General features: G+C 41.6%; 1 protein-coding gene across 2 annotated transcripts in view; it reads left to right on the top strand.

The window, feature by feature from the left end:
* Window positions 1-1,561: 1,561 nt before the first annotated feature.
* raver2 (ribonucleoprotein, PTB-binding 2) overlaps window positions 1,562-15,697 on the top strand; it is a 94,329-nt gene continuing 80,193 nt past the window's right edge. For both annotated transcript variants that reach the window (XM_038715318.1, XM_038715319.1), the window contains exon 1: window positions 1,562-1,883. In XM_038715318.1, the coding sequence (XP_038571246.1) occupies window positions 1,608-1,883 (276 nt within the window). In that variant the 5' untranslated portion in view covers window positions 1,562-1,607. The remainder of the gene's footprint in view (window positions 1,884-15,697) is intronic.

Here is a 15,697-nt window from a genome sequence, read left to right on the forward strand (position 1 = left end):
ACGTGTCGAGTCTCTCACATGAATTTGCAATCCCTTGTTTCCGTTTGAAATAACATGTAATAAAATGTCCTTTTCTTTGGCCGTTGGGCTCTGGAATGGACTGAGTGTAAGCTTGATTTGAAGCATTCATACGCACGGTTCATATATAGTCGGTGTGTTTCAGTTACACTGGTTCAGCCACTTGGCAATGTGAGATAATTTTCACCAACTGACAACTGTGATTGTCTGGACTCTAATCTGCCAAGAAATGCTTCACACAGATGGCGAGAGAGGGAACATGGAGTTTGGATGATGGAGGTTGATTTCACCGTCTCTTACAAGCCTCGGTGTAATCGTGCTCTAAATATTTCCTTAGTGGGTTGATGTGTTCTCTCTGACATGTTTGTGGGCCTACATGAGTGTGAATGCATCTTATGAGTGTGTGTATCTGTCAACGACTCATGCAGCCTGCGGAAGCTACATAGGCATTGTGAGGACTCGGCAGGGAGCTCTGTTCCCTTTGTGTTTGCCAGGAGCAGCTTTCCACCCACGGTGGGCAGGCAGGCTTGGTTGGCTGCTAGTTTGGCATTCACTGGATGACTTGGGTAGAAAAGAGGGAAGGCATACAGCCATTCATGGTAACATTATGCACATGGGGACCAGGAAAGCTGTGGTGGTTTAGAGATATTCTCCAGTGAATGCATCTCTCTCTTTGACCAAAAGAGTAAATGTGTTAATTGGGCTGTAGAACAAAAGTAAGAACTGAATTTCTCTCCCATGTGCCTAAGGTTGTGCAAATAGTTACCAGTTCACTGCTGCCTAAAATGTACTGTTCATAAAAGAACATAAAACACGTGGCACACTCAACATTGCAGATGATGTCCTCCTCCTGCTTACTTTATCTGAAATTGATGCCATGCAGAAATCAAGCAACCTCCAGTGTACTTGATTACAAGCTGCCTTCACATGAACTAAACAAACTATAGCCTGTCTGTTAGTCTGATGGTGACATTAATTGGCTTCTATACATTAAGATGACAGTCGGACTAGCCAAGAATCGGAGGTGCTGACATGCTAGAAACCATGTCACCATTTAAACATGTAGTTTCACCTATCAGCTATACTGCATGCTACAAATATATAATATAATATAAATATATAATGTAGGCCTATATAAGGAAAAAAAAACGCTCCTTGCATTTTTCACTTTTTTCTTGAACACAGCTGCATATCTTTTAATTAAACAGTTGACCAAACAAACCAAATATATCTGCACAAGTTTAAAATGATATAATTTAATAATAAAGGCATATAGGCCTATAGGCTATAGAGATGAGTAAGACAATTAGTACATTATTCGATTTGATTCCAATAATAATACACACATTTAGGCATACATTAGTTTACTTGATTAAACTAAAATAGAATTAGTTTATTTGCATTTTATTCGGGATGTTTTACTTTTCTCTCGCTCTTTCTTTCTTTCATCATCACACACCTCCCACCTGCGTGCGTGCGTGCGTTCTCTCTCTCTTTCTCTCTTTCTCTATCTCTCTCACTCACTCACACACACACACACACACACACACACACACACTTCCCTCACACTTTTCACTCAGCTACCCAAGATGGCGGCAGCGTCATCCATCCAGCCGCCGAGCGTTCACTCTTCTCTAGCCGGGGAGAGCGCACTTTCCCCGGAGATGGACAGCCCCGAGATCCGGCAGCCAGAGGATGAGGAGGCGGCAGCGGCGGCGCAGCCCTCCGACTCGGGGATTAGCCTCCGCGACCTGCCGGACCTGGAGCCGGAGGAGATCGAGAGGAGGTTGGCCAAAACTCGCCAGGAGCTGAGCAACAGGAGGAAAATTCTGATTAAGAACCTGCCGCCTGACACAACTAACCAGGTACACCTAAGTTTACAGAAACTGAAGCAAAAGTCACGTGGTCCACTTTAGTTTTCAGGTTTTACGCATACCGAGATTTATTACTGACAATCGCACTTTTCAATACCTTTAAGTACGTTATTGTTTGATACCAGAGACCGGATGTCTGATGCTTTATAGTGACTTTAATTTATCCCATGAAAGGCAATGACATCCCATATAAAAGCCACATCTTTTTTTAAGGAACTTTAATTTTGTAGTTTATTTGATTAGTTCTCAAATTTAGGCTACTATGGGATCTGGCAAGTAGGCTGATTCATTTTTCTCATGTGGAGTTTAAACAAATAACCCATCGTTTCATTTGTTAAACACCCTGGAACTTTGCATCACTGTCTAATTAATGTGAACATAGGGATCCCCAACTGATTGGACATATTTAAAGGGTCAATTAATTGTTTGGCCATATTTATAACAGTTCAAAAACTATATGCCTAGTTGGACAGAACGTGACTACTAAATATGGTTTAACTGTTGTTTACAAAATTAGTGACATAAACAAACTCAACAACATAATTCAAATGACTGAATTGGCTTGTCCCCACACCAAAACAACATGACATGTCTGTAAAAGATTTGTGCTTCTTAATGAGTTCTAGCAAAAGGTGCCTGGAGCTTGAAAGTCTGTTGCTTTCCTTGCAAAATGATTAGATAATGCACGTGATGTCCCCTAACCATTGTTATTCAGATGTACCCATCCTTATAGGGTGAAGTAAACATATCCATGCTCCTGTACAAATAATAAAAAACTTCTATATGAGATTCGTCAAGTCAGAAATCAGGATTATGTTTTTGTGATGTGGGTGATTTTTTATGAACACCACATTGGCTTTCATTGCATGGAGCAGTGCATTGAGATGCACATTATGTATTTGCCATTATCTTTTGTGATTTTGCTTTTTTATCCTTGCAACGTTTTACAGCATACATTTTAATATACAGTATCTACAATAATAATTGCCATTGTAATCAATTTTGTATTGTTGTTAAGTTGATGTGTTAACAGCATACAGTATTGTACAATTTAAGTCCTTACCCACGCCACAGTTACAACTACTTCAGTTAACTTAGATTATTATGTATTCAAGACATGACCAGTAGAATCCATGATTTCTGACGGGTTGCTATAATCAGATTTCTTTGCTGGAGACCAAAGCAGATCACCCACTTAAAATGTTATGTTTATTGTACATGTAGGAACTTGGTATGTTTCTTGTCAAAGACTACAGAGTGACTTTATTGTTTATAACTTTAAGACCTAGGAAAAGGAGAAACTAAATAGGTCTTAAAGTTAAATAATTTTGTCAGCACGCAAGCTTTCGTGAGGTGGCGTGTGAAAGGCACTCATGGTGAATTCCTTCAGGGTTGTAGCACCAAACATTCTTAGAAAAAGGCACACTGCAAAGGAGAACCAGCTCTCTGCCTGTGGTGTCTGAGTGTTAAGGTGTGTGTGAGTAAGGAAAAAGGGAGAGAGGAGTGTGAGAGAGTGTGAGTGCATGGTGTGTGTGAAAAATGAGAAACAGAGTGGAGAGAGAGGAAAAGTCACTTGGATAAGGTGAAGCAACAGAAGTGGAATTTCTCTCTCTCTCTGTATTTTCCACATTATTCATGTGCCAGAACGAGTGTGAGATGTTTAGTGAGCCTGAGCAGAGCAGTCGGAGAGCAGAGCTGCATGAAACCTGCCCTGCTGAACACGCCACATGAATTTATCTATATAAAGGAGTAGTTCAGACTCTTTGACAGTACGTTGTACAAGTAACTGAGTGGTAGTGATTCTGTTGAATTGACTTTAGCTCAAGCTACCTATCTTATGTGTGGGGATATCTCAGCGATCCGGCAGATAGTTAATATTTTCTTTTTTTAATGTTGTGTTGTGGTTTAAAATGCTTCCAGTTGCTGCGTCATTTCTGTTTGAAAGGTTGCAGAGTTTCTGAGATAGGTTTAACAACAAGATATGTAGCCTGAGCTAATGTTCGTATATCAGCATTAGTGCTTAAATTATTAGTGTTATCAACAGATAGATACAAAAACTTCTATCACACAAAAATGCAAAACCTTTTCCAGTTTCTCATATATGAGGATTTTCTGCTTTTGTTTGTTTTTACAAAAATGCAAATTGAATATTGTTGTTTTTTCAACAGTTGGGTGGACAAAAAAAGCAATCACCACTTATTTCTTGGTAGTGCATAGGGCTACGGGAATCCAATGATATTCATAGAGCTGTTGTTGACATTACATTATCTTCCATAAGGTTATACATTTAGGGCGAAGGAAAGTCTTCGTCACTGTCTTATATAACCTTATAAGTCTGGTGGACTCAACAATGCCCAGCCAGCTCCATCTCCATTTCCCCTTATACCCACTGCCCCATTAGTGAACACTATATCGCAGATTGGATATATATCTGTGTATGAGTGTGTGGAGTCCATGGTGCACTGTGTCAGATATATGGCCCTGCTGACAGTCCTCATCTTAGCGAGAAGTGGGGGGATGGGAACAACGGAGAGAAGAGTGCAATGGGAAAGGAGCGACAGATAGGTTGGAAAGGAATGAAAGGAGAGGTGAAAGAAGATCATAAAAATGTAAGAGAATAGAAAGAGGATGGGGAAGGAATTTGGAAGAGAGAATGATGTAGACGTGAGACTTCTCTTTGATGTTCATGCTATCCCCCTCAAATGGGAGCCATTAATGACTCTAATGCTGTAGTATTTTATCAAAATGATACATTTCTCTAAAATGCTGTTGGTAGCATTTTACTGAATAAAAATACACTATTATTTCTGCTTATTTATCCTAATTAGGGTTTAGGTTTCAACATTTAGGCTAACCAAAGTTATAAAAAACTGAGATCTGTAATTAGCTTTTGTTCAGTTTTGGGTGTCAGCCTTATTACATTTTAAAACCTGCAGTTATAACCTGTAAATGAGATGAGGAGTAGTATGTATCTGACGCACAAAATTACAGGTAGGCGATGCGAATGACACGATTTGTGCCATGCAAATGATGCAAATATTCAACTTGTCTTACCTGGAGTAAGGTAAGGATTCTGAACTTGAATTTCCTCAGGTATTTGTTCAGCACTCTCAGATCCAGGATAGGACAAAGACCCCGTCCTTTTTTGGAATGACAAAAAACGACTTGTGTTTTTTTGTTATTGTGTATCACAGGGTTCCCTTTTGGTCGGTACACTCAATACAACACATTAGTATTGGGAATTGCATCCTCGCTAGACCAACCTGAAGAAACTTTATCAAAACACCTGTCAGGGCCAACTAGGCTGTTGCATACAAGGGAAGTCCTGCCTTCCCCTAGGGCTATAAAAACCCCTGCATACTGTCTTTTCCTCAAACTTTTTGTACTTCACCTCGCACAACCTGACTACAGCAGAACCCTTGCTAGCAACTGAACTGTCCGATAGGAGTTGAGCTTGCCCCCTATGCTTCACACAACAGCTGTGGCTGTGTTTGTGACCTGACATTTGTTTTCTCCGCAAGAGATCTGACATTTCTTTTCTCTGGGAGGAAAAACTTTAGAAAGTTGCGTGGCGCTGCAGGCCCCAGCTGCAGTAGTGCATGGATCACGCGTAAAATCCAGCCAGAGGGAATGATCATGAACCGTTCACAGCGCGTCGTTCGTACTAGTGACACAACCCATACGAAGAGGGAGTGGGGTGGTGGAGTGTACAGGGCCAGGGACAGGAGATCGCGGTGCAACCGGCATTCTGGTGATCATTCCCTCTGGCTGGATGAAGTCTGACGCTGCAGATTTTATGCATGGATCCATGATGATAGAGAAATATAGAAATTAATGGCAATAAAGCATGCTGCCAATATTTCAGAGATTCCCCAAAATATCACAAATCATGCTTTTAGGGGAGCTGATGTCTTATCAAAGGGAGCTAAGCTCCCCCTGGCTCCCACGTAGTTTGCACCCTGGTGTCGCCAACTAGGCTGTTTCTGCATGGGTGTTGTTTAGCTCTCTAACTACTGTTTAGCTATCTAACAGATATCTGTTTAGCCCAAGCTAACAGACACCTCATTCCAATACTAACATATTTGTTTAGCGCAAACTAACAACTGTTTAGCGCAACAAACACCCGATTCCGTTTAGCTTTATAGCTAACATCTCACCTGTTTAGGACCTTGGCCATACCCACCCCTCGCCAACAACAGACATGCTAATCATTTTCTCCCCCAGCAGTTGCCAGTCTTCTCAGGCTTTACACTGGAGCTTTCGCGGTTCTGGGCAACCCCAAGGCCCCGCTCTCCCCGCCTTTCTCTCAGTTCATGGTCCTGGAGGGTATGAACTCGGCTGGACTTACCAATATCCCTCTGATGGATGAGACACTGGCCTCACACCGTGCACATAAGCCCAACTCGCTAGCAGGAACCAGAATCAGATTGACCTTCATTGCCCAGTAGTGTTTTACACATATGAGGAATTTAGTGATAAGGTGCTACACTTAGAGAAACATACAGTTGACATAAATAAATGTAGAGATATATAAATATAGTATAAAAAAAGTTATATAAGAATAATAAAAAATAGACTATTTGCAGAGAAAGAACAATGTGGCGGATATTTACATGTGCATTACTCCGGTTTGTGTTGTGCAGGCGTATTGCAACAGAAGAGGATATTGTGTACATAAATATATAAATTGACAAAATACAAATAAATACAGAACAACAACGATTAACAATTAACAACAAATATGTGCAATATAGCGGTAAGCCCATACTCCCTAGCAGACAGTGTAGGCAGGTGTCTCTCCGCCACAGAAGGGATGATAGGTTGAGCACTGCTCCCGTACAGAGACTCCACGAGACTGGGCATGGGAGCCCCTCTGGGCTGGATCCTCTCTCGCGTACTGGTTACCATGGATGTCTCCAGGTGGGGCTGGGGTAGCATTTGCAGGAACACTCACGTGAACGGGTCCTGGATGGACAGGGAGAGGACATGGCACATCAATATACTGGACTATTAGCTGTGTTTCTGTCACTGAGACATTTTTACTACATGGGTTTACTGGTGGGGAACCATGTTCTGTTGTGCAGCGACAATGTGTGCCTAATTGTGCACATAAACAAACAAGGGGGGACACGTTCCCTTCCCCTGCTCTCTCTCTTCCACAGCCTGCTCTCATGAAGCAGCATGTGCAAACTGTCTCTCATGACGATGCATCTCCCAGATGTGCTGAAAAGGGTGCAGATCTTCTCTCCAGTGGCTTTCCTCTGTTGAGGGAGTGGAGACTCCACCCAGATGTAATGTAGCAGATCTGGGTTCGGTTGGCAGGGCCACCGTAGATCTCTTCGCCTCAAAGGCAAACGCTGTCCTATGTTCTTCTTGCTACAGGATGATAGTGCGACCCTCTGGTTAGATGTGCTAGCCCATCAGTGGCCGCACTCCCTACTTTATGCGTTTCCTCCGATAGCATTGATACAAAGGAGGGCTTTTCTATGATCCTGTTCACCCCTCGCCGGTCCAGGAAAGCATGGTTCGTGGAGATAGTGGCATTTTTGAATGAGAGTCCCTAGTTCCTCCCTGTGGGCAGAGACTTACTGTCACAGGCTCAGGGGCAGATATGGCCCGGAAATTTGGGACCTGTGGGCTTGGCTCCTGAAGGGAGAAGCTGATGGCCATGGGATTACCTGATAATAAACACAATACAGTAGGGTTGGGCCGATAGACGACTGACAGTCATCACCACATTGGCATCGTGATTGTAAAACCCCCGCCCCATAAGCAAAAAATAATCTAAAATTTTCACATTATACCACCCTGTGAAAGCAGGTTTTAATGACCACAAATATTCTTGTTATTGTTTTTAAGTATGATTTGCACCTGCCTCGGAATTCTCTTCTCCCCACACTCTGACACACTCACCTCAGGTAAACACAACGGCTTGCACCGCCTCTCTCTGTCCTCCCCAGAAAAACCATGATCCCACAGTGGGACCTCAATCAGGGGCATGCCTGCTTCTTGGGCCCTTTTTAAAGGTGTTCCAGTGAAGGATGTCTGCTCTGCTGCGAGCTGGGCTTCTCCACATACTTTCATGAAGTTATATTGGATGTGACAACACAGGATGTCAGTCGGTCAGTGCTCTCAGCAGGGAAGTGATGTAAATGACATCATAGTTCCAGCTGTTCGTGGGTCGGATCCTCTCAGTCTAGCTGCAGGGGTGTCTCAGGGCGTGTTGCTATATCCCCATAATGTGTTGTACCGAGTGTACCGACCGAAAGGGAACTAGAGGTTATGAAAATAACCAATGTTCCCTGAGAGAGGGAAACGAGGTACAACACTGGCCAGCCCCTCGCCACCAGCTAACTTCGTAAAGTGCAGTTTATGTTAAGGCAAAGAGACTGTGCAGAGGTTTTGCTCGTAGACAGACAGCTGCTGAGTGACAGGGAGCTCTGGAGTAGAAAGTCGGGGGCAGAGCCGGAGCTTCTGGACAAATACTCCGGATTATGCTCTGATATGCAGCCATTTATCAGCGGGAGGAGATCAGAGTAAATCTGTTTTCCTTTTGGGATTAAAAAGTAGATTTATCTTCACTCTCTCTTCTCAAGCTGTACAGTAGTGAGCCACCAAATTTCTGACCTCCACTGTTCTTATTATAACGTTAGCCATCTGGGGGCACCCAGAGCTCTGTGAAACTACATCATATATATATATATATATATATATATATATATTGGAGAAAAATAAGCAAGGAAGTTGAGCTACATGGTAAGGTCTAAAAATATAGATATGCTATCACTTGTACTTTAACGCTACCATACAACAAGTTAGCATAGCATAGCCCTGATTGACACCATTTAGAAAACAAGCATATTAAAAGTTGTTTGTTTGGCATCTTATGGATAGACCTGACAAAGCATGCAAAGCAGATGTTTGACAAATCAGCATCGTGATGTATTTCGGCATAGTTTTGATGATTTCCTTAAATCCGAATGTTTGTGGGTTGTATTTAGTCACAGTAAGGCCTGTTCGGATGGGTAGTGACACTGTGCCCCCCATGTGAACAGACAGGCAGACAAGCACTCTGTAAGTAAATCCCAGGCACTGTATGGGTAGTATCGCTGGCAAAGGCTTCTGCACACCGGTACAACTGTATTTTCTTTATAGGCTATGGAAAACATAAGAGTTCAGACACCACCTTGTAGACGGCACACTAACCAAACAAGTTTTGGAGCCAGAAAAGACTTCAACTACAACTTTTTAACATATGCAGTAGTACGACCAGTAAACAAACTTTACTGTGAAAAATCGTCGCACTGTTTGACATTTTAGTTGGGGAAAAATGACATTCAGCGCCAACTAAAAATGAGAAGCTGCTACCTGAATGTCTTTTACATTGCTCTTTGAGCGAAAAGAAACGAAATTAGAGTCTGAGTGAATCTGGGGTAAAATCAGTAAAAAAATGGAATTGGCTGTCCGAAGCAATTCCTAGACATTTTGCCGAACAATCAAGTTGGCAGTATTTCTAGACCAAGTGCTGAGCAACTGTGTACCCACATACTCCACTTAGAATCTCAAAAAGAGCAAAAGTGATGTTTAATTAAAGCCAAGTCTGAAGTGTAAAAAAATACAAATTTAAAGGAAAAACCTGAATTAAAGAGTGGAGGAACATCAATTGCAGCGACTCCTCAAAAAAGAAGTTGCAAAAAGAAGTCCGATTGCACTGGGCCCAATGACAAAATGAGTCTACTTCTCACTTAATTTATTACCGCAGTAAACACCTTCCTAATGCGTTTATGTTCTCAATTGCTAGTTTCCAGTCTTCTTTAATACATCATGATATTCATTTTGTAAATTATTGTCCTGTTTAGAGTAAAATAGTAATAAATCAGGCAATTCTTTAGGATGTAGCTACCTTGTGATTGACAAGTCGCTACCACGAAATAACCTGTTAATCAGGATAGAGTTGAATCGTTTCCACTGCACTGTGAAACGTTACATTTAACTAGCCGTGAACTTGTTTTGTCTGTGTTTTTGTCTAAGAACTTTGACCCTTCACTGTGTGTTTTCAGTTCATTAAAGATAACTGTAATATTTTGGTCACCTAAAAATATTTTGTTCAGCATTTGGTTATCCTTAAAGACACTCTAAGGAATTGACCATTCATTTGTTCTGGTTAGTACATTTTGTTTTAAGTCTGTTAATCACAGTTAACAGGAATTACAGATGCACCTTTGTAACCTATATAGCTCCACCCTCTTGTCTGAATATGGTCACTTCAGGTTCCACTTCTTTTAATACAGTCTATGGTTTTTCTTTAATTTATCACCAATCTATTGCAGATGCACTGGAAGGTAAAATAGATTGTGTATACATGCACATGGGGAGGAGGTTAGCTTCCAAGGACTTGTGCTAAGTTCTTGAATTATTCACACACATTTCTTAGAAACACAAAACATATGAAAGATGTGTATGCACATGTTTGTATTTTTCTTTTTGAACACCAAGCTCTGTTTGTGTGTGCGCGCGTTTGTGTGTGTGTGTGTGTGTGCAGTTGTGTTTGTATATGTACATGTAAACACAAATACGTGTAAATGTCACTAAGCAGCATGTGCCTGAGCTGTTCTCTTTCCAACCACTTCCTCCTCTCGCCTTACATGCTGCTGAGTGGGGGTGTGTGGGTGGGTGGGTGTGTGTGTGTGTGTGTGTGCGCGCGCGCGCGTGTGGGTGTGTATGTGTGTGTGTGTGTGTGTGTGTGTGTATCTGTGTGACAGTAGCAGATGTTCATGAAATCTGCCCCTCCTGACAGTGGGCAGCCTTCATCAGCTTCATCACTTACAAGCCTGCGTGCACACATGTTGTTGTGATTTAGCAGTTTACTGTGGCATTAGTCACCTCGAAGGTCTACAGATGTTTGTGCTGCATTTCTTCCACTGGCATTCAAGGTACACCTGTTTGACTGACCGCTAGTACAACCAGTACTAGTACTAAATTTCTGTGGCTCAAAGTTATAGGTGACTTGATACAGATAAGATTTTAAACTTCGCTTGAGATGTAACATGACTTCTAATGGTGAGCCAGTTGAAATCTGTAGAGATGGTGGAGATGAGGAGTGGGAGGTCACAAATACCTCATGATTACAAACATGACACACAATGACTTTGTGTTGCTGGAAACACCTGACCTCATCCATCTGAGTCGACAGCATAAAATCCAGTCAGTAGTAATGAGATTGTTGGACAAGAATGACAAGAGTAAGCCATGCCAAGTTCTACTTTTGTCACCCAATAACACAAAAGCATACAGTTAATACAGCAAGTGATAACCGGATTGGAAAATCTGCTCATAGCTGATTTAAATTTCTCTTACAAGATGCTGATGGCGGAGTCGGAGTTAACAGCATGAAACTCATCCATTGTCCTTTGCGTCAATGGTTTATTTTCATAAGTCACTTTCAGGAGTTTTATTCTGCTCACAGGGAATAATGGGATCTGTTGTTTTGTCAGGAAAAAAAATACAAAAGGGCCAAAAATTTTAAGATTGTAAGCCTTTATGGAATATGAAACAATAACCCAAAATGCCAATATTAATCACTTCCATCTGTCAAAATGCCTCTATTAGCTTGCAGGACAGCTTCTAGCAGAACCAATCTACAGTATGTAATTATACAGTTTGTGAAATCCATATGACTTTGAAGCTTGATATCTTAAGTCAAATAACCAGGAACATTTATGTATGCAGGGCTGCCATTATTTACACCTTCATTTAATCTTTAGGTTTAAAGCAGTTATTTTGTCATTGATTTGTTTATCGCTGTAGTGTAGGAAAAATGACACTAGACCATCACAAGATACCAGAGGCCACAATTTTATTAGATGTTCTGCTTAATCTGATCAACAGCCAGTTTGTGTGCTAGCATGTCTACTTTCAAATGTATTCAGTAAATGAATTAATTAATATATTGACTATCAAAATTATTATTTAATCTTTTAAATTAAGACTGTTTCAGCATTAGCTATACATAACAGAGTATTAAAGCTGTAGTAAGAAAAGTATAAACTGGCAATGTATTAGTGTTGCGTTGTTCAAAGAACGTTTTGTTCATTTTACCTAATCTTGTATATGACTCGGGAGGAACGAGTAGGCCGAGGTAGTAATTAGTTCATTTTCTCGCATTCGTGAATAGTTTTGGACTCTTACGTTCACTCGTCACACGGCTGCATGGGCTACGTCAGCACAGGAAACAGAATTGATTAGCTCACAACTCTCAGCTGTGGGTGTCTAGGTTTGAGTCGTTCATTTGTCACAGACTGTGGAGCAGGAATGAACTATTTGTTCAACGCTCACATGGGTCCTCAGAGTCTTTCGTTCATTCAGCAGCCTGAGTTACTGCCAGCGCCGGAGAATGAGAGGCAATTCGGTTGTCAGGTTACAGTCACTGGACTGACATGATATATCTGTTTTGTTAATTATGTGACATTTAATAAAGCATAACGTTACAACAGCGCAGTGATGTTGTGCTATAGTTTTAACACAGCCGTGCCGTAACTTTAGTCCTGCTAGTGTTTACAGCTAAGCTAATAGCTGAGGAGAGTTGTTCTGGGTCCGCTCCACTTCAGTACCCTGACGGGGTTCAACCGGGAGCTGAATTACCTCCGAGGTCATCTCCTCTACAAAACAAACAGACCCGGTCATTAAAACATTAAAACACAGCCACATAGCAAAATTAAGGTTAGCCCTGTGGTGTGTTTGCAGCTAACAGCTGATCCAGGTCCGCAAGAGAACGCTTTTAATTTTTAATTATCAACCGAGCCGTGCTGTTGTTCCACAGCAACCTGGTAGTATTTGAGAGCGATGTGCTCATGTTTGTTTTTCTCTGTCTGCAGAATATGGACCTGATGTGGCCCATTATGTGTCCAGATCTGCCAAACTGCTGCGTTTATATAATGTGTTTATTTCTTTTTACCTCTCTCTGTGCTGGAGTTCTTTTAAGAACTTGGAGACTTTACCCAGATTATTATTAAATGGGTTGAATTTTGATAAGAGTGTGTTTTATTCATAAAATGTTTCAAGCTTATTACTTCCTTATATTCCCAGCAAATCTGTCAATATAGAGATTTTACTCCTGGATAGGGATGTTAGGCTACTGTATGAATGAGCACTTTAGAGATATAATCATAGTAATTATATATATAGCCTATATATGGCTGGTCTGGTTGTATACTCAGGAAATATTGTGAAAATGGACGGATTTAGCCGGAGTAGTGGCGATTTCATATTGACATATTTCTGTGGTTTTTACATGGTTTGAATTTGTTTGTGGCCCCATGGGGCTTTATAGAACGATGGTAAAGAAGTGAATTTGTGCATTATACTTTGTCAGTTAAAGCAAACCAGGCAACCTTCCGTGTTTCAGAACTGCACTGTTTTTTACATTGCCCACTAGAGGGCTGCAGCGCCGCAATAACCACCCTAGTTCAAATGAGCGAAATTAACAAATTACTCAAAATAACATTAGTTCATTTTAATGAACGAGATTTGAAGATTCGAGTCTGTCAAAAGAGTCACTTTTACCATCACTACACTATATTCTGACAGTAGTACATGAGACAGATAATCTGTGAAAAAAATCAGGTTCCACTGGCTGCTCCAAATGCCATTTGCAAGAATCCACCGCTCTTTGATCAAAACAACCAGTCAGAGGAAGAGTCTATAACACAGTGTCAATCACTGCTCATGTGCAGGCTGCGCAGCCCCCCTTCTTGTGCATGCTCTCACTCAGTCAAGCGCAATATCTTAAGCGCGTGGTTTCAGAAGTTTAAAGGGATGAGGTTTCAAAGGGCGACCAGCTCCTTCTTGGGAATTTGCTGGGCGGGGCTTAGCGCAGTGATACGAGCAGCAAAGAGAGACATGGAGGGTTTTGCATTTTACGTTTAATTGTTTCTGACTGCTAAACAGTTCGTTCATTGCTGGTGGTTGTTTCCAGAGATGGGGACACGAGTTTGAGACTCGGAATCGAGTCCGACTAAAGTCGCAGACATAGTGAATACACTCAAGAGCGGACGCGCACATGGACAGCTGCGGACGCGTACTAATTCTGTTTATACTACTTTCTGGAGTCAGCTGGGCGGACTCGTTCCGCACATGCGCAGTAGATCAGTTAGTGCCCTGGTAGTGCTAGTCATTGCGCGGAAAGGTCCGGGAGGCATGTGGACGTCCGCACAGACCCTACACGTACCCCGACTGATTGACCCTTGCATACTCACGGACGCGGAAAGCATAATCCTTGCTTAATCGTTGCTTCATTCCCCTCCCTGCGTTACCTATAACCTACCTACGTAACGTGTACTACGGATCTGCTGCGTGCAACCACATGTGAGAGAGGACGACAAACACCTGCAGCTCATCTTAAACTTTGGCTTTAAAACTTCATTCAGCAAGACCCAAACAAAAAAGGGATGAAAGCAAAATAGTCTAGTAACCTGATGTTAGTAAACATGTTTAGCTCAGCATTGGCCATCTAACGTTACAGTAGACAGTAGTTAATAAGCTGTCCATAATTGCATTGCACATTACATGGTTGGCTCTGTAAATGAAAAACAGGTTACAGTAACAGAAGCAGTTTTATAAGCAGCCTGCTTTGAACGCAACAGGTGATACAACATTCATTATAACCACTTGAGACTTGACTTGGACTCTTGCTCAGAGACTTGAGACTTGACTTGGACTCTTGCTCAGAGACTTGAGACTTGACTTGGACTCTTGCTCAGAGACTTGAGACTTGACTTGGACTAGGGCATATATATATATATATATATATATATGATTCAATTTGCTATTTTTTTTATTGAAGTTTTGCCAAAGCTCAAAATCCACTGCCAGTCTTTGTGACTGAAGCCGCGTCAAGCAGCACAGAGTAGATGAACCGGACAGGAAGTCAGACACAGAACGGCATAGAGATTCCGGTCAACCACTGCAGACTCCGGATCGTACATCAACAATGAACAGAGTTAAAACCTCTTATATACAGTCTATGGTTAAAACAGACCAAAAAAAGACACATCCACTTAAACATAGTAGAAGAACAAAGCAAGGACAACTGAACAAATAAGCAAAATCTGAATAACAAAATCAGATTCTTATTCTGGAGCGGAGCGGAACGGCCTCACAGAGAGCTGTTATCTGTAGTTGAAGCACACAAAATGACAAATTAACAACATGTCAACAACGTGTAGGCTAAAAGCTCCACTGCTGAAACACCTAAGTGTGAGTTGATGCTGGACAAACCCGCGGCACAGCTGCCAACTGTGTCTGTTCGGCTGGCGCCATTACCCCTCATTTTCCTCCAGTTTCGTTTGTTGTTGTAAAATGTACACGCCCTGTGGCCACTCAGATTGGTGAGTAGAACCATAACAGGATACACATGGCGCTTGTGATTGGTGTGCAGATCTGTCACACAAGGATAACAACGGAATGAATTTGCAACTGCAGGACTGTTTAAAATGGGTCAGATGTGCTGTATAATTAACCTACATTTAATCGTCTTCACGATTAGCTAATCGCCTTTCAATTGCAATTTCGATGAAAAAATGATTAATCGTTCAGCCGTAACTTGGACTCTAGCTCAGTGACTTGAGATTTGACTTGGCATCTAGCTCAAAGACTTGTGAGCATCTCTGGATGTTTCTTACCCATTGTGTCAGCAAAATTTCTGAATGTGCGTGCTGAAGTTATTAAGCTTAACTAATAACTAACTCAGTTATTTTTAAAATAAATCCTGCAGATTTAATATTTTGTTACAATTTTGACTTAACATG

The sequence above is a fragment of the Micropterus salmoides genome, unplaced genomic scaffold (genome assembly GCF_014851395.1).
Source record: "Micropterus salmoides isolate LMB-PRFRI ecotype aquatic unplaced genomic scaffold, ASM1485139v1 Ms_hic_scaffold_13, whole genome shotgun sequence".
Lineage (NCBI taxonomy): Eukaryota > Metazoa > Chordata > Actinopteri > Centrarchiformes > Centrarchidae > Micropterus > Micropterus salmoides.